This window comes from Muscardinus avellanarius (genome assembly GCF_963383645.1).
Source record: "Muscardinus avellanarius genome assembly, chromosome: 18".
Taxonomy (NCBI): Eukaryota; Metazoa; Chordata; class Mammalia; order Rodentia; family Gliridae; genus Muscardinus; species Muscardinus avellanarius.
In genome coordinates, this window is record NC_137804.1 from 4,425,172 (window position 1) to 4,445,079 (window position 19,908).

Sequence of the window (19,908 nt, forward strand, 5' to 3'; positions counted from 1 at the left end):
ATTCAAACGTCACATGAGGACTGTAGCATGCCCTTTTTCATTGGTTTTCATAACAAATCATTCTTTGCTTTTTAGAGAAAATAACTTTTCCAAGTCTAGAATATTATTTATCTCAAGCTATGTTCGGTTTTGTAACATTTTCCTATCCTATACAGAGCCCTAAAACATATGGAATGAACAAGTCCCATAGTCCGCTCTCTTTTAGAAAACATGACTTAAAAATATAGATTAAGCTGGGTGTGGTGGCGCAGGCTTGTAATCCCAGCATTTGAGAGAGTGAGACAGGAGAATCGCGGTTTGCGCCCAGCCTCAGCTACTACTTAGTGAGGCCCTTTGCAACTCAGTGAGACCCTGTTTCAAAATAAAGAATAAAAAGTAAGGCTGGAGATAGAATGGAGATAGCTTGGAGATAGAATGCCCCTGGGTTTCATCCCCAGTAACACACACACACACACACACACACACACACACACACACGATTAAAAACTTAAAAAAGCCTTACATAGTTTCCTTCTGCAGAGTGGCCAGGACATGAAGATTCTAGACTCTTGTCCTGCAGGGCAAACCCCGAATGGTAACTGGGACCGAGGGCCACAGGGAGGGGTCCCCTGCAGCGGGAAGCTCCCTTGCCTGATATGGTGTTTTCCATCTCTCCATCTCTCCCACAATGATGGCTTCCAGTGAGATGAGTCAGAAAACAAGTAAGGAGGGTCCCAGACTCTCCAAGAACCAGAAGTTCTCGGAGCACTTCAGCATCCACTGCTGCCCGCCTTTCACCTTCCTCAACTCCAAGCGCGAGATCGTGGACCGCAAGTACAGCCTCTGTAGGAGTGGCTGCTTCTACCAGAAGAAGGAGGAGGACTGGATCTGCTGTGCCTGCCAGAAGACCAGGTGAGCGCTGGTGGTGGCCCTGGGCGCGGCTGTGATGCTGGCCCTGGGCTCTGCAGACCACTCTCCCCCACTCCTGACATAGTTCCCTGCTAGGTTCCGACACTGGAAGGCGTTCAGGGCGAGTGGAAGGTGGGAGGGGGAGCAGGGCCTGCCCTGTTCTCAGCTCCTGCGGCCTTCTTAAGCAGCGGGGCTCCCCAGCTCCAGCCTCCAGCTTCTTTTGGCCCTCTCAGAACCAGCCGCCGCTCCACGTCCCCTCAGAGGCCCAAGCAACAGCCAGCGGCGCCCCCCGCGGTGGTCAGAGCACCGGCCAAGCCACGGTCCCCTCCAGTCAAGCCACGGTCCCCTCCGGCCAAGCCAAGGTCCCCTCCAAGGTCTGAGCGCCAGCCACGTCCCCGCCCAGAGGTCCGGCCATCACCAGCCAAGCAGCGCCCCCCTCAGAAGTCCAAGCAACCGACACGCAGCAGCCCGCTCAGAGGGCCAGGCGCCAGCCGTGGGGGGTCTCCCGTCAAAGCCTCTAGGTTCTGGTAACACCATCTTCCCTTTTGCCCCCCCAGCCGTAAGGTTAGTAGCTGTTTCCTGCATTTACTAACACGCGGGCTCTCTTTCAGCCTTCCCGAATCTGTGTACGAAATATTCTGCATTAAGTCCCTCTGTTGAAATACCCAATGTGGCTTCTGTTTTCCCTCCTGGACACTGTTGGTCCACACTTCAGGTGGCCATGTCTATTGCTTTCTTTGTCTAATAGAACTGGAGGTCATTACTGACCACAGCAACAGATTGAATAAATGCCCCCCCCCATTCCTGTGTGCCAGAGAGAGGAGGGGCTAATTTCTGTGACTTAAGTGGAAAATCTATGTGTGTGTAAGATAGGAGGCTCGGCATTTCCTTCTCCCATCCTCTCGGCACACTGAATCCGATGTTCTCCCGATTGCAATACCACTCCTTCAGTCGTTTCTGCTGTGGTGGGGGAGGAAGGATGGTAGTGAATAGGCATGCGGCTTGTGATTTGTTAGGACCCAGTAAGAAAAGAATTGGGCACCGTGTACAGCATTCATGCTCCAGTAACCCTACAATCAGGATATGAATTGGACCACGGCAGCCCTGAGCAGGGAAGTATTGGCTCTGCCACGGGAATCTGGGGCTTTGCAGAGGTAACTGGGCTAGGATGAGTAGGGGGCTAGAGGGAGGCAATCCACGAGGAGAGAAAAAGGAAAGGGTGGAGGCACATGTTCACCTGCACCATCTTTGTGGGCCAGCCTTTTCTTTTCTAAATAGACTTTAATTACAGTTACGTGTGGTAGTGCACACTTGTAATCCCAGTATCTGGGAGGCTGAGACAGGAGGATCACAGGTTTGAGGACACTCCTCAGCAAGTAGTGAGACTCTCATTAATCTAGCAAAACCCTGTTTTAAAATAAAAATAAGATAGAGCTGAGGAGGTAGGTCAGAAGTAGAATGTCTCTGGGTTTAATCCTCAGTACCAAGATAGATAAATAAGTCAGTAAATAAATAGATAGATAGACATGACTTCTTAGAGCAGTTTTAGGTTCACAGTAGAATTGAGAAGAAGACAGGTTTCCTTCGTATCCTGGCTCATATCCAGGGCTGGCCAACTTTGGAGCCCTTTTAATATTGGGAAATTAATTAATTAAAATGAATCTCTTTTGTAAGCTAATAGTGGGTGCTAATTGTATTTGACATTCTCATATCTATCCTGATATCCAGCACCTGTATGGCACATTACCACGTGTGGAGAGGTCACAGGATGTTTACTGATTCCATAGGGAGAAGAATCAGTTGGGGAGCGTGTTAAAGGTGGAGAATCTTATCCACTGGGTCACCCACGAGGCCTGGGGATCTGTGGTTTCCATAAGCATCCCTTCCCCAGAGCAAGTAACCCAAGAGGTACCCAGACTACACAGTGAACACCCTGTGTAAATCACCCACAAATAATTCACCCATATAAAAACAATACAATCTGTCATATATAGTAAAAAAAAAAATGAGTGGGAAGTGCCAAATTTATGGTCCCCAAAGCAAAAGCATTAAAAAAAAAAGTGTAAGATCAGGCAAGCTTAAGTTACAAAGCAAGAGACATACACTGGTCATTAAGAATTCAGTAGCAAGTTAGATGCACCTTATCTAGTCATTAATCTGGTTCCTCCAAGGGACTATATTGGAGTAAAAGAGGAGAGGCCAGGTGAATATTGATATACAGAATTACTAAACTGGTTAAAAATGTGGGGAAGGCTTAATTAATTTTATAAGAGTCATGCCATCTATGGTGAGTGGAGTGGTAGCTTTGTGGGTGGCTAGAGTTCGGGCAGGATGTGGACAAGGGATACAGACTATGAAAGCAGATGCCAGCTCGGCCACACATCTGCCTGGACCCAGCCTTGCTTGCTGTGTGCATCTGACCCCAGACAGCCTGGTGTTGACATGTCTGGACTCCTTTAGTTAACCTGTCCCAGTGGGTGCCAGAGAAGGCATCTTAATGGGCCACTGTCGTTTCCCCTGCTTTATATTCATTGCCCTTTACATGGGCACAGAGCCCCCACAAGGCTACCTTCATAAGGCCCACCTGAGATACTGATTTTTTCTTCTCAGAACCTCAGAGGTTCTAAGGTAATATATTAGAGCTGTTTTGTTACCATATTGTCTATTTCCTTTATTGATACCAATGAAATGTTCCAAATTAAAGGAGCAGGAGGCAGGTTAATGGAAAAAAGTTACTCTTAAGCAAAGCTACTAAGTCATGTGTTGCCGACTAATCTCAGTTGGGTCGTTATTGTCAGCTCCCGGTCAAATCCTCAGAAAGATGGGGCAAAAGGCAGGTGGAGTTCTGCAGAAGGCTATCTGCAGCAATTCTTTCCCCTCTATGAATTCCCTAAGTTTTTAGGTACGGCGCTTGGGAAAGAATTTGAGGTGGACAAAGGCTTCTTGAGCCAATGACAATTTATTACAGGAACCCAGAGAAATTTATACCCTTCACCAGTGAGATTAATAATAGGAGAAAAAGGAAAGGGAAGGGGGGCAATCACAGCAAAACAAGAGTAAATTACATATAAACAAAGTAAATGGCTAGTCCAGCATTTAGGAGATTAACTCCTCCGATATCGCAGCAGGGCAGGTCCAAAGGTAAATTCCAAAGGCAATACAGGCACGCCCAAGGCCCAGGGCTTGGAGAATACGCCTTCTCATGGAATCTTCTTTTGCTTTCTTTTTTGAAGTTTCCATCTATATCCAAATGACAAGCATGGGGAGATGTGGCGTCCAGGGAGATGCGATGGGCGTCTCTCAGATCTCATCCGCCTTGCCTTCTGAAGTCTGAAAGCTTACAAAAACTCACAACACAGCTTGGCAAATAAGACACCACAAATAACACTGTGAAGTTCTTGGATTTAGTTGTCAGATGTATTTCCTTGACTGCTGAACACTCTTTTTTAGACAAAAAGCCTATTAAAGGCCTATTGGTCTCTAATAATCCATTTCCTTATCACAAATCCTCTGCAACCTGCTTCTAACTTTCTAATTCCTTTCTTTCCCAGTCGGGACGTTCTTATGATAAGCTCTTCTTCATGAAAAAGTGCTTTCTTACTCTTACGGTATTTCCTTTCCTTCATACATATATATTTAGAATATCTGTCCTTTATTTTGTCATTTTCATTTCTAGCCATGCGGCATTCTCCCTGTTTTGGGGAACGCTCACACTGGGCGTGAAGGTCAACAATCTTTCTCCTTGGCTCTATTGTATTTTGGCAATTAAGCTGTCCTTCAGTCAAATTGCTTTGAAGTCACACCCAAAGTTTCTAGGCAGGGTCTCAAGGGTAAACAAAGTTTCCTTAAACTGAGCTATCGGTTACCGAGTTAATAGCTTAACCTAGTGATAGGAGTGAGGATCGGAGACCCTTTGTGATTGCTGCAGCTGGAATGCTTATCACAGCATCTGAGTTCTGGCCAGTTTTTTCCTTACTATTGAGCAAAGCCAAGGACGTTTATTTCCACGGACTCAATTTCTGATCTCACATCATCAGAGCAATTCGTGTAGAGAGTTAAAAGAATACCAAGAGAATAATAGTTATGAAGGATATCTAAAGTGGGGGATATTTTTTGCCAGAGACGATACCTCTTTCTCGGGGCTTTTTGCCGAGTTTTACTATGTGGAGTGGGGTCTTCAACACATAGATGCCGAGGCAGCAGGATGTCTTGGCATTTCCCCTTTCTTTATTTTTAGAATAAGGGCATAGGTTTCACTTTGAATGGTAGAGATAGAACGGCAGATTAGGCGAAAGACAATTGGAAATATGAGAAGTATGAAAAATAAAATTGCTCCAATGACTGCAAAGCCAATTATATTATGTGTCCAATTGAAAGGATTAAGTTCTTTTAAACCTGTCAATAAAGAATCAGCCAAAGTTTTAATATTTTTCACATCCAGATGCGCTTTGCTCATAGTAGTGATTTCAGACCGTAAAAGCTGCAAATTATGTGTAATATCTGTATCCTTCCAAATACCTAACAGATGATTTCTAGTATTATTCCAATCAAGTGAAGAATTGTATGGCATAGGGGTAACACAAATATACTTAAAACTGGCATGGCAGCGTGTGGACAATAAGATTTTTATATTCTGTATTTCCTGTCCCAGCCCGAGAACCGCTTGTTCCAGAGCATCGACTTTTGTTTCTAGTTTCCTATCAATAATCTCTTGCTGTGCTAAGGCTAGAGAGACATTCTTATTTAAGTCATTTACATAATTGGCAGTTTGTACTTCCTGAACTAAAGCCACTGTTGACATTGCTAATGATGTTAAAATCATGATCAAAGCACTCACACCTAAAAATACAGCAGTGACAAAACGTTTAGGTCGCAATAAATATTGCAGTTCTTTAAGTGTCTGTAAAGCTGGATTCTCAAACCAAGGATCATCCTTTAAATCCACTGGTAGCATTACATATTGTGGTCTTTTAAGAATCATAATTACAGAGTACTGCTTATTTAATTCTGATGTTAAACAGTTTGTAAATATACAATTTTTGCATGAAATATGATAAGATCTTTCAAATCTATTTATGGCTAAACTTTCTGGTTTACTGACTAAAATTCCCATAGGATATTCTATGCATGTTTTGACTCCAATTGGAGCAGAATTAGTTTCTTTAGGCTTCTTTAAAAGAATCATGTTTGAGGCCGCAAAGAGACGAAACAATTCAGGTTGAATGACTGTCTTATTGTAAATGGGAGAGTAGCTTATAAACACCGGTGCCACCCAGCCTGGAGTAAACCATCTCCGCAGTGGCTCCCCTAGAGTATGTGGCTGATAATTATTGAATTTTTTAGAATTATTCCTTAAGTACTGAGTATAATCATAAGATGGATTTGACACTGAGAAATCTAGAATTTGATCTTGTGATTTCTTGGTTATGAAAACGGCGGCCTTATTAAAGCTACATTGAAGCCATTTTGGTCTAGTATTAAGAGCATTCCAGAACTGATCTGGATCTTTATAAGTGTGCGCACAGTTGGGTAAGTGCGATTTCCTTTCCAAATATTTGTCATTAAAGTTATGATGTCCTAACGTCATCATTTCCAGTTCCCAAATTAGACGCTTTGTCCGCTCCTTATCAGCATAATCAGGAGCATCAGTCAAAAATGTTCTATAATTTAAGGGAAGGCACCCTGCAGGCGACCTTCCTGACATGGTGACACAAATTGGAGTAGTATCAGACATTCCTTCATAATTTATTATTTCTGATACCAGTGGGATAGAATTATCCTCTACACCTCCTAAGATATAACTATTATTAGTTGTAACCTTTATAATATCACTGTCTCCCCATCCCACAGGATGTAGGATAGGGGGATCGGGTACATATGTCCAGTAGCTGACTCCTTCCACATTAGGTACCTGCAGATAAATTATTGTTAACATTGCTAAAAACATATTTTCCACTGTAACAACCTTTCCTGCCGAAATTACGGCTTCTTCTGCTCTCTTAGTGAGAGTCTGAAGTTGACCCCAGGTGGGGGGGATGTGCCTCCTTTGTAGCTCTTGCCTGGGTAGGGGAAAGTTTGAACTGTTTGAATGTCAGCATCATCCTCCTTTGCTGTCTCCTTCTCTCGCTGTCGCTCTCATCTGGAAAGGCTTCGTGAGCCAGTCTGGAATCCAGATGGGTGATTCTGCATTCTGTGGAAAAAACACACGCACATCCTTCTCCCCGAGGTTATCAGGCCTTTTCCAGGCCCCATGGAGGTCTTTTAAAGCACTTGTGGCTGTTTAGCCAAAAGACATTTCCTCCCAATGTCTCTGCATGGGAGTGTGATTTTGATAATATGCCAATCTTCCAAAATCAGGTACATGGGTTACATCCATCTGCCAAACCATTCGAGGCTTTAAGCCCCTTGGGTTGACTCCCATTTTCTGCACCTTATGAGTAAGTGGACATTGTTCACAGACTTTAACAATTTGTCTAGCCTGTTCTCTGGTAATACGAAACATTCTTTTTAGAGCTAAAGCATTTTGATGATGCAATGCATGGCTTCGTTGTGCCTGCTCTATGACATTATTTATTGAGATTTCCCTGGTAAGCAAATCAGCCATAGCGTTTCCATGAGCTAATGGCCCAGGTAAATTGGAATGTCCAGCAATATGCGATATAAAAATTTTATTTTTACGCCCTTGAATGATTTTTTGTAATTGTTCCAACAAGGTAATAATTTTTGAATGTCCAGACAATAAAGCTGTTTCTATAGCAGGAAATATTGAAACCACATACTTTGAATCTGTATACAAATTAATATTTTGTTTCCAATGTGTTAAAGCTAATATTACAGCATAAATTTCTGCTTGCTGAGCAGAAAACTCTGCACTATAATGAATTATGGGTGGGTGGTCTGGTGTATATGCCACAGACCTTCCATTTGAAGATCCATCAGTAAATACAGTAACAGCCTCACTTAAAGGTTCCACAGATATAGTGTTTGGAAAAATAAATGCATTTCTCTTCCAAACATTTCTCTTGATCTATTTCTGGCTTTAATAATTAATTGACTACACAACAAAACATAAGAAGCCACCATTCTTACTTGTCCATTCTAGCACACCTTCCTGCCACAAACACCCCGTAGGAGTATAAGTGGTAGGGAATATCAAAAAATCCCATTGCTTTTCATAATTTATTTGCTTGACTTTAGCTTCCTGCAACCTCTCTTCTACCAAGGCCAATGCCTGTAACATTTCTGGAGTTAATTTCTACAAATCTTTTGCACAAGGTCGGAGAATTTTACATTTCTCGTGGCAGAACATTTCACTGAAATTATTTCATAGGCTAAACATTATTTAAAAGAGGGAAGAATAAAAACAAATCTTTGACAAACTTTGAGGAGATACAATTTTTAAGATCAATTATAAAAATTTTCTAATCTTGGAGTATAATGCCTTCATGAGTCTAAAATCTTAGTAACATTTCTTAGATTAATTAACATTTTCTATTATTTATTTATTTACTGTTTAAGGAATTTTTATTAAAGCAAGAATTTTATAATCCAAATTATGTTATTAATTTTATTACTTGGAACAAAACTGATATTCTGAGCTATTTCTCAGTAAGGTTATAAAATTAAAGAAAGAAATGCTTTAAATTTCTGTATTTTGCTTTAAAATCTTTTCTCCAGGGTCTATAAGACATTAATTTGTTTTTATATTTCACTATTTTTATGGGTTTTTGTTATTTTTGGTGGGAAAGATTAGCAATTAAGTGATATTTTTCTTTATCTTTATACTATTGGAAACATATCATGACAGAAATTACTTTTTGTTGCTGCTACAACCAGAGTTTAACCCTACAGTATTTTTTGGAATAAGGCCCACATTTTTAGGATTATTAATAACTGATAATTGTTGAGAATGAGGAGCTGGTAAATCTATAGCAGCACTCCCTTGCCTGGACACAGTGAGTGTCGGTTTGTCTGACAAAGTTGCAGGAGAGGACTATATTTCTTTAAACTCCTGTTTTAGAAAATTATCTCTCATCTTACTTATGGCTGAGAGAACACTCGCCTATTAGTTTTTCTGATTTTTGTAATTTGCTTTCGTCCTTACCAAATTTAGATCACATTTATTTTTTATTCATATATTTATTCAAATATTTCCCCAATTTATGACTAGGGCTTATTCTAGGGAGTGACTGTTTTTTCTCCCTTCTGTCCATCTTATTTTATTTGCATTTCTTTTATTGAACTTTATATATTTTATATATCTTAGCTTCCCATAATTAGAACACTTTTGTTTATACCATAATTAGAACACTTTTGTTTATTCATGCGAATAGTTTTGCATACCTTTCTTATTTTAATCACGCCTGTCTAGGCATTATGTCTTACTACTTCTATGTTGTTTCATACTTTCATATAATTTAAATTTCTGCTTTTATTAATAAGCTGAATAGTCACTTGACAATATTTATTAATGTTATTGAAAACTAGTTGTCTAACATTTCTGACAATTTTGCATTCTTTTTTAGTTTTTTATTTTGTTTTGCTCTTTTTATTTATTTTTTATTTATAATAGAATCTTGCAGTTTCTAATTAAAAGAACTATATTCTTCAGTGGGTCTCTGTAAAATTTTTGTAGACGGCTTTCCTGTTTCTATCTCAGTTATTTTGCCAATTCATAACAGCAGCTTCTCGAATCCAATACGGCTGCTGCAGTTGTACATTTCTGACCTGAGTCTCTATGTTTAATTAGACTCCAATTTCAGTAAAATAATTTATTTTGCCTTCTTACTGAGGCACATTTGCCATTGCAAATATTGTTGTCCTGTAAGGACCTGTTGCTGTACAGAAATCACAAAGGATCCATTTCTCTGCTCAAGAGTGTAAGAATTCAGTGCAGTAATTAGAAATAAGCCCATGAAGCATGCATGTCTTTTTTGAAAGAAGAAATAGTATCAAAGTTAGACCCTCTCCAAAGAGTTTGCTGCAGCAGATCAGGATTAAAAGCAATAGGAAAGGTGAAAGCTAGTCCCAAGATTTAGAAAAGACCAAAGTTTTGGCAGGACTGGATCCACTCTTTGTTCAAAAGGTTGTATGGTTATTTTTTATATTTTTTCTTTCTGCCACAGGGGCAAAAGTTGGAAGTGAGCGCTGGCGCCACGGCACTCATCCCAATTTCATTTCCTGGGCTTTTTGATGCAAATATAGCTTTCTGATTTTTAGCATGATCTAGATTTTCCTCTGACAATTTATATACATGAAGCAATTTTTCGGTTTCACTTTCCTATATCAAAATTCGTGCCGTCAATTTGTTGAATGGTAATTCTAATTAAAGACTAAATGACCCACTACTAGGGGGAGGTGTTTCCCCTCTTGCCAACAGGCTTTCATAATAGATATGTATGTTCCATATTTCTTTCTTTAGAGTTCCTTCCTCTGGAATCCAGAGAATGCATATTATTGATACTTTATAGCAATTTTGTAGTTCTTTTGATGACATCTTTATCTTATATTGCTTTAAAAGATGATACACTAATTTTGTAAAAGGATTCTTACTCACTTGATTTCCCATACTGTTTACTGTTGCTTTCTTAGCACTACTCCTATTAGCTTTTATACATGAATTAAATGTTCGACCCTTCATGACTACAGCATATGTCATTTCCTGAATGACTGCTGGTGAGACATTTTTTATGAATGTCTCATGTTTTTGTGAATGCCCCATAATTTTCTTTCTAACTTTCTGGTCTTTTTCTACTCGTACTTAACCGATGTCCTTTATCGGCGAGTCTGCACCACTCTGACGAGGACCTATCCTTTTGCCTGAAATTTTTAAAGAAATAAAGAGGAGAGATAGCTTACCTTTCTGGGTGAGACCTTAAAATCCGCGAGAATCCACGTTGGGGGCCACTTGTTGCCGACTAATCTCAGTTGGGTCGTTATTGTCAGCTCCCGGTCAAATCCTCAGAAAGATGGGGCAAAAGGCAGGTGGAGTTCTGCAGAAGGCTATCTGCAGCAATTCTTTCCCCTCTATGAATTCCCTAAGTTTTTAGGTACGGCGCTTGGGAAAGAATTTGAGGTGGACAAAGGCTTCTTGAGCCAATGACAATTTATTACAGGAACCCAGAGAAATTTATACCCTTCACCAGTGAGATTAATAATAGGAGAAAAAGGAAAGGGAAGGGGGGCAATCACAGCAAAACAAGAGTAAATTACATATAAACAAAGTAAATGGCTAGTCCAGCATTTAGGAGATTAACTCCTCCGATATCGCAGCAGGGCAGGTCCAAAGGTAAATTCCAAAGGCAATACAGGCACGCCCAAGGCCCAGGGCTTGGAGAATACGCCTTCTCATGGAATCTTCTTTTGCTTTCTTTTTTGAAGTTTCCATCTATATCCAAATGACAAGCATGGGGAGATGTGGCGTCCAGGGAGATGCGATGGGCGTCTCTCAGATCTCATCCGCCTTGCCTTCTGAAGTCTGAAAGCTTACAAAAACTCACAACACAGCTTGGCAAATAAGACACCACAAATAACACTGTGAAGTTCTTGGATTTAGTTGTCAGATGTATTTCCTTGACTGCTGAACACTCTTTTTTAGACAAAAAGCCTATTAAAGGCCTATTGGTCTCTAATAATCCATTTCCTTATCACAAATCCTCTGCAACCTGCTTCTAACTTTCTAATTCCTTTCTTTCCCAGTCGGGACGTTCTTATGATAAGCTCTTCTTCATGAAAAAGTGCTTTCTTACTCTTACGGTATTTCCTTTCCTTCATACATATATATTTAGAATATCTGTCCTTTATTTTGTCATTTTCATTTCTAGCCATGCGGCATTCTCCCTGTTTTGGGGAACGCTCACACTGGGCGTGAAGGTCAACAATCTTTCTCCTTGGCTCTATTGTATTTTGGCAATTAAGCTGTCCTTCAGTCAAATTGCTTTGAAGTCACACCCAAAGTTTCTAGGCAGGGTCTCAAGGGTAAACAAAGTTTCCTTAAACTGAGCTATCGGTTACCGGAGTTAATAGCTTAACCTAGTGATAGGAGTGAGGATCGGAGACCCTTTGTGATTGCTGCAGCTGGAATGCTTATCACAGCATCTGAGTTCTGGCCAGTTTTTTCCTTACTATTGAGCAAAGCCAAGGACGTTTATTTCCACGGACTCAATTTCTGATCTCACATCATCAGAGCAATTCGTGTAGAGAGTTAAAAGAATACCAAGAGAATAATAGTTATGAAGGATATCTAAAGTGGGGGATATTTTTTGCCAGAGACGATACCTCTTTCTCGGGGCTTTTTGCCGAGTTTTACTATGTGGAGTGGGGTCTTCAACACATAGATGCCGAGGCAGCAGGATGTCTTGGCAGTCATGTTTTTAAAAACATCAAGAAGCCAGGTATGGTGGTGCATGCCTATAATCCCAGTTTTGGGGATGCTGAGTCAGGAATCACAGGCTCTTGGGTAGCCTTAGCTACGTAGCAAGACCAGAGCAACTTAGTGAGACCCTGTTTCCAAATGAGAAGGACTGAGGGTGGAGCTCAGAGGTAGAATGCTCCTGGATTCGGTCCTCAGTGCCAAACAACCAAACAAACCAACCACCCAAAACAAAAACCAAGAGAAGGTTTTATGAACCTGACTTTCTTTCTGAAATACTGCCATCCCTAGGGTTTTGCCTCGAGAAGTAAAACAATTCTGACAGAGACTTTTTGGGTCTGTAAAAACTCCCTTGGATAGGTGTTTTTAAAAACCCAGGCATAATTTAATCTTAGAAACCAACAGGAATGATCCCAGCATCCTGGTTGAATATGGTAGTAGCAGGTTCATATTTGATAAGAGGACACCCTGGCATTTCTATGTAGCGTATCTGCTCTCTCAGTTCTTTAAGGAAAGTTTTAAAACCTCACAAGGGTAAGACTGCCCTTGCCTGTGGGGTCAATGTATTTCCTGGGCTGAGCCACTCGTTTCCCCAGGGAGCTGGGGGATCTTTGAAAACCACCATGACTACAAATGATGACATACTGGGCGGTGCTGTGTGCCTGAGACGCTCCCTGTCACAGTCTGTCTCATGGTGCGCCAAGCTGTCCCTTGCACACTGAGGCCTGGTATCTCTGCATACTTATCAAGCCCGTTCCTCTTAACCATGTGCATAGAATGGCAGCCGGCTCTGGGAATCAAGGGAAATGAAGCAGGTGCTGGGGCCGGAGCTGCTCAAAGGATACTATGAATGGCCCATCCCCCACGGATGCTGAGGATGCCCCCATGCTCGGCCTATACCCAGCGAGTTTATCTCCGTGGTCTTTCTCCTATAGTGGCTTATTCATTTCCTCATCTTGCTCTATCAGATGATAAAGGCAAATCCCAGGCAAGGTAACTGTTGGAAGGAAAGAAAAGTAGCTTCAGGTTTCCCATCAGATTTGTTCTGCTCTAGTGCTGGGTCTCCAACTGATACAAGCCCAGGGTTGGTGACTGTCGGCCGCCCACCATCCTGAGCCAGGCACGGCAGCACAGCGCTTCTGAGGTTCAGGACCAGCACCTGCAGCGGAATACTTCCACGCAGGCTACTTAGCACTCGAGTGGAAGCCACTCCACTGTCCTTCTGCAGCAGTAGAAGGAAAGATTCATGTATGTACAAGAGTGTATAGGGCATGATCAGGTGCTCCAACAGAGAGTGAAATTATACGTGGTTTATAATTGTTGATTATAGTTGACAAACTAGAAGTTACTTCAGAAGAATGTTGACACTGAGCACTTACTGTTCAGCGCCCAAGCGTGTGTGCTGGGAGTACCAGGCAGCAGTACGGGGGAGGGGTGGGAGGGGAGGACTGAGGCTTTTGCTCTCTGTCCAGGGCTTTCCCACCCTGCCTCCCCAGGCTGCATTATTGCTTTTATGAGCTCTTGGGTCCGGCTTTACCTAAGCCATGTGATCTTCCCGTGGGGAGCTGGCCTTTCTGCATCCGAGTGGTCTCTAAAACCCAGTGTCTCTGAGAAGCGGGAGCTGGTGCCGAGGCTTGGATAGCCAGGGAACCTTTCTGTCCCAGCAGACAGACCTGACTGGTCTAGCCCACGTGGTCAACCCCTTCCTTCTCATAGCCTTTACTCTCTTCTTCCCCACCCTCCCATAACACTCACTCCTAAATTCTCAGTTCTAGAGCAAGCTCACCGCCACCCATACTCTCTGATCTCCCAGAGCACAACTATGTTTGCACAGAGCTGCTGAGCAGAGCTGAGAAAGCTGGAAGGCTCCAAGGGTTGGTACCACGATAGATGGGTGAGCCCCAGCCTCGGGCTCACCCTGCTCCACCAGACCCCGCACATTTATCAGGTGATATGCCCTTTAAGATCCTTCCTCTCAGTCTCAGAGGTTGAAGCATTTGTTCTCTGATAATCAGGCCAGGTACCCTTCTTGTCCCTCACATACCTGTGATCTTTTCCCCCTATTCCTGTCCCTTGCAGGGTCTCAGCCCTTGTGTTTTCAGCCTTTTAATATTGTCTATTTCCATTCAACCTTTAAGTATATTTAGTGGTCTTCTAGTGACTATGAGTTCCCTTTTAGCTTCCTCCCAGATGTTTTTTTTTTTTTCTCTTCTCTGACAAACTTAAAAAAAAAAAAATAACATAGCTGGGAGTGGTGGCCCATACCCGTAATCCTAACACTTGGCAGGCTGAGACAGGAGGATTACAGGTTCAAGGCCAGCCTCAGCAACTTAGCAAGACTATTTCAAAATAAAAAATAAAAAGGGCTGGGAGTGTAGCTCAGAGGTAGAATGTCCCTTAGTTCAATCTGAGTATCAAAATCAAAATCAAAATAATAATGTAAACTTATCATTATTACTTCCTCAAATTCCATGTACTCTTCAATTGACTGTGCTCTGAGATATTCCCATAGTCCTACTTGCAGGAATTTCTCCTGTGGAGACTTCTCTAGAAGTTTCTATACATGGGAAGCAGTTTGTTTGGGAGGTGAATCAAATGCAGGAGGACCTGGGGCGTAAGATAAAGAAAGAAAGCCAATTAGAAAAGCACTGCTCCCCTGGCTGCCTCTCTAGGAAGCTGAGAGTCTTTTAATGAGCCTGTAAGTCGTCTACCAAGGACACTTATTTACTGGTTTGCTAAAATAGTTTTACATTTTAAAAACTGGGTCATCATTTTTAAATTATTGTTTTTGGACAGGCTTAAAAAAGACAAGTCTTTTATGTTAAAAAGTAATGCTTTTCAAATATATTCTCTAAGCCTGTGACTTCCATTTTCAACTTCTTAAGAGTGTTTAAGAAAGAAGCAAAGTTTTAAGTTTTGACAAAGATACATGAAATTCTTTCACTTTTTGTACTGTAAGTAAAAGATGTTTCCCTAACCCAGGGTCAGATAGGTTTTATCCTATGTTTTGTTATAGAGATTTAAAATTTTATGTGTTGCATTTACATTGTTAACCATTTGGAGTTAAGTTTTTTTTGTTTTTTGTAAATGGTGTGAGGTAGGGATTAAGGTGCATTTTTTTTTGCATCTGTTTATCTAGTTCTTCCAGCATTATTTGTTAAAAAATTCTCCACTGAATTATCTTTGTAACTGCCAAAAATCAGTTGATTGCCAGTGTGGGTTTATTTCTGGACTTTCTATTCTGTTAATTTATGTATCTTTGCTGTTGTTACCAATGATGCACTTAATTACCATTACTAAGTAATATTCAAATCAGTCAGTATAAATTTCCAAGATTGTTCTTAATTTTTAAAGATGTTTTGGCTAAGCTGGGTATATCTGTAATCTTAGTACTTGGAAGACTGAGACAGGAGGATTTCAGGTTCAAAGCAAGCCTCAGCAACTTAGTGAGGCTATCATTTTGAGTCTTTTTTTTTTTTTAAGTTTTTCTGTCCTTTGCTTGTTTCTACAACTTTTCACTATGTTGAATATATAAATAGATATATAGATATATCCTGGTAGGATTTTGAAAGGGATTATGCTGAGTTTACGATCACTCTAAAGAGAACTGTAGCAATACTGTCTTGCAACCTATGAATGTGGCATTTCCATTTCTTTAGGTATTTTTAGGTTTTATAGTTTTTAGCGTACAGATGTCACACATATTTTGCTTGATTTTTAATACTATTAAAATAGTAACATTTGCCGGGCGTGGTGGCGCACGCTTGTAATCCCCGCGCTTGGGAGGCTGAGACAGGAGGATCGCACAGGTTCGAAGCCAGCCTCAGCTGCTTAGTGAGGCTCTCGGCAACTTAGCGAGACCCTGTTTCCAAATAAAATATAAAAAAAAGGTCTGGGAGTATAGCCAGGAGGTAAAAAGCCTCTGGGTTCTACCCCCAGTACCACCAAAAATAAAAAATAAAAATAAATAAATAAATAAAATAGTAACATTTAAAAAATTTAATTTCCCACTGTTCTTTTTTAGCGTATAAAACATAATTTAGTTTTATATAGTGATTTTGTATTCTGTGATTTTGATAAAGTCAGTTATTCTAGCTTTTTTTTCTTTTGATAGAATCTGGAGTTTTCTACATTGACAATCATGTTGTCTTTGAATGGAGACCATTTTAGATTTAGTTTTTCAATCTGTATCCCAATGTTTTGTGTATGCTTTAAACTGGTATTTGCTTAAACCATTTACATTTTAGAGAAATATTTTAACAAGATTAAGTCTTTGCCAAATTGGCTTTGTGCATTAAAAGAGATTAGACATGAGCCTAACCAGCTTACGTACAGGGGTGTACATAAATCAGGGTCAGGGAATCTTACGCTCAGATCCCTAAGGCCCGACTCAGGGCTAGGCTGATGTTATTGACTGAACAAGGCTCGTAAATACACCTAGCAGTCAGGCTAGAACAGCGGAAAGGATGAGGGCTCTGGGCTCTGGCATCCTATCTGATCTAAGCTTTGCTGCCTGCGGAGTCCCTCTGTCCAAGTTACTTATTCTTTCAAAGATGCATGTTTCTAAATCTGCAAAATAAGAATATTATCTGCCTTATTAGTTAGCACGGCTACCTGCATGTTACAGTACTAGGTAAGTGGATGTTATCAGAACTGTTACTTAACGGGTACAGTGTGCCACTTACTTAGCTCCTAGAAGATTCCTAGATCAGCCTCCCTGGCTGATCTGGCATCTAGGGGCTGTTGCTACAATGGGCCACCCTGTTGCTATCCATGTGGCTGCCTTACCGGTGAAGTGCCGACTCAGTCAGACAGTCAGAGTTTATATTCAGCATATGGGTTTATATTCATTCAGCAGGATCCTTGGGGAGTTCTAATACACACAGGCTGCCCCATGTTCAGAGGTCATAGAGGAAATCCAGAAAATATTGATACTTGAATTAATTAATTATTTATTTAATTAATTTTATAGTACTGGGGATTGAACCCAGGGGCTCTTTGTTACTGAACTACATCCCTAGCCCCTTTCATTTTTTTCTCTTTTATTTTGAGACAGGATCTCACTAAGTTGCCCAAGCTGGCCTTGATCCTGCCATCTTCTTGCCTCAGCCTCCTGGGTAGCTGGGATTATAAGCATATGCCACCCTGAACAGCTAATTTTATTTCTGATTTTTAAAACCTTCCAGTGGAAAAGAAAAGCTGTAATCTTATAAGTATGGCTCTAGAATAAAAGTGTGCTACCCTTACCATGCAGCGTCCTTGGTTTTCATTGGTTTGATTTTTAAATCAAGAGCTTTGAAAATGTTCTGCAGACATTGCCCATGGCCTCATATCAAAGGCAGGCACACAGTTCTGTTGTCTAACACAACCCTTGCGTCTATGAGCTTGGGAGCCGTGCTTGTCTGTGGTCACATAATTAGAGTGAATTTATTGGAAGCTGTTTGTCTCTGTCTTGAACACAGTCTGTTTCCATCAAATTAGGAGCATGTCATTATGGTCACGGTTGTATAATATGCGCGCATATCCTGTGTGCTTGTACATTCACATTTCCACGTCAATGGATAGCACACAAAATTTTTTTTTCGGATTTGGGATGTACATGAACCCCCTCCCCCTTGTGTTTTTCTGTGTTTCAAAACGATCTGCAATGCGTAACCAGAAAAGCAACAATTAAAATACATAAAAAATGAACTTTTATATTTATATTTCCTTTTTTTTTTTTGCGGTACCGGGATGGAACCCGGGGGCATTCTACTCTGAGCTACACCCCCCAGCCCTATTTTTTATTCTTTTATTTTGAAACAAGGTCTCACTGAGTTGCAAAGGGCCGCACTAAGTAGTAGCTGAGGCTATCCACGAACCCTGATCCTCCTGGGATTATAAGCGTGCACCACCACGCCTGGCTTTAAATGAACTTTTAAATAATACCTTTCCTTGGCTCAGTCCAGGATAAAAAAAAATTATCACATTAATTTTGACAAGACACTACAGGAGTTGAGGGAATTCAAAGGCTGGATTTCCCGGGGGAAGGGGGAAGGGGAAGAATCTCAAAAAATGTCTCCAAATTCAAAGTCACATTAACTTAGTACACAGAGAGAAGGCGGATACCATCTGCCAATGTGGTGAATTTTTCCTTTCCTCTTTGTAAACCAGATTGAAAAGGAGGAGCAAGGCAGCCCCACGGAAGAAGTGAGGAAGGAAGGAGGAGACTCAAGTGAATGGATGGCCACTGCCCCCGGACCCGTGGCTTCCCAACCCACCTGTACCTGGACCAGCTACCTGGCTTCCAGCATGATGCAGGGGCGGACACCTGGCGATGCCGTAGTTCCCAAGGCCCTGGGTTCCTGTGGCGTGGGAGACTCGGAGCTGCCTGCCTGGAGGTGAGAAGGGCCATCTCTGCGCCTTGTGCCCCGGTTAGTGGGTTCCAGCAGTGCCCTTAGGGCTCCAGAGCTCTGTCACGGGTCTTTGGGTTTCCAAAAAAGATGGGATATCCCTGTAGACTTCCCCTCTGCACCCGGCATCTTCTTGCCCAGCCTGACTCTCTTCCTCAGTCCTCGTTTGTTAATTAGTTCTCTGTCTGGGTGTCTTGCTCCTCCTTTACCATCCATTCCCTGTGGTCTCTTGATCAGTCTCCTGCGCCAGCCCGTGGTCAGGGCCACAGCTGGCTCTGCGGAAGACTCAAGTTGTTTTCAGAGTAAGATATTAGGCTGCCGTAGAATCCAGAAATGCAAAGAAATCCAGAGAGGTTAGGAGCCATCTAAATTCACCGGCCACACGTAGCTAGCCTGGGGAGACAGAAGCAGAGAAACAAGGCCTGGGAAAGTAGCCCCTCCGCTCCTCGGGCCCTCGTCTGCAGCCTTGGGTAGGGCTGTGCAAGCATCTCCTCGTGGGTCCGCTCTGGCAGAGGACACCATGCGAAGGCTCTGCCTGTGGACCTTGGCCAGTCCACCCGGGCAGTCACACCTTACCCAGACAATTTCAGCTATAAAATCAACTGTTTTCAAACCATGAACCCTGGGGAAAGTTGTCTGGCTTTAACCAGGCAGCCCCAGGCCCACCCTCTCCTGCTTTCCTCCTCCTCCCAACTTTAGGACACTCTCACAGGACTAGAGAGGGCACGCAGAGAGTTCTCCTTCCGGGTCACAACCCCCCACACTCCTAGGGAGAGCTGAGGCCTGGTTCTTTGGTGTTTTCTCTCCACATCCGTGTCTCGTGGTGTAGAGGACTAAGAAAACTAGGAGAGGGGCATAGCTTCAGGGCAGAGGAGAACAGGCCGGGGGAGGGGAGCTAGGGGAGGTACAGCTGCCCACGTTTCCCTCCCCACGTAGGAGGCCACTGTGTGATGTGAGGAGGGGCTGAACTCAACTGTGGTGGGGCAAAGCTGGGGTTGACTTCGGTCTCTCCATCCTGTTTTCCTCGTGTACTCTGTAGTTCCACACTCTTGGGAAAGACTTTGATTAAGTATGAGCTCTTGAGCGGCCCCTGAGAGCTAACCCTTACCCTCACTGCATCTGATTCTTCTATATCCCCTGCTTATAAACACCTGCTATGAGGGAGGAGGGAGTTGTTCCCCGACTCAACTTAGATCATCTTGTGCTCGTGTGTGTGTGTGTGTGTGTGTGTGTGTGTGTGTGTGTGTTGGGGAACTT

General features: G+C 42.2%; 1 protein-coding gene across 2 annotated transcripts; it reads left to right on the forward strand.

Annotated features, from left to right (window-relative positions):
- Positions 1-685: 685 nt before the first annotated feature.
- On the forward strand, positions 686-18,452 carry MOBP (myelin associated oligodendrocyte basic protein; the record flags this gene model as incomplete). Of its 2 annotated transcripts, XM_080715220.1 has the most annotated exons (3): positions 686-891; positions 1,122-1,409; positions 18,413-18,452. In XM_080715220.1, 3 exons carry the CDS (start codon positions 686-688, stop codon positions 18,450-18,452), a joined length of 534 nt encoding a protein of 177 aa, XP_080571346.1. The 2 variants fall into 2 exon arrangements, with proteins under 2 accessions (XP_080571346.1, XP_080571347.1); XM_080715221.1 differs by lacking the exon at positions 18,413-18,452 and having other exon boundaries at positions 1,128-1,419.
- Positions 18,453-19,908: the final 1,456 nt, after the last annotated feature.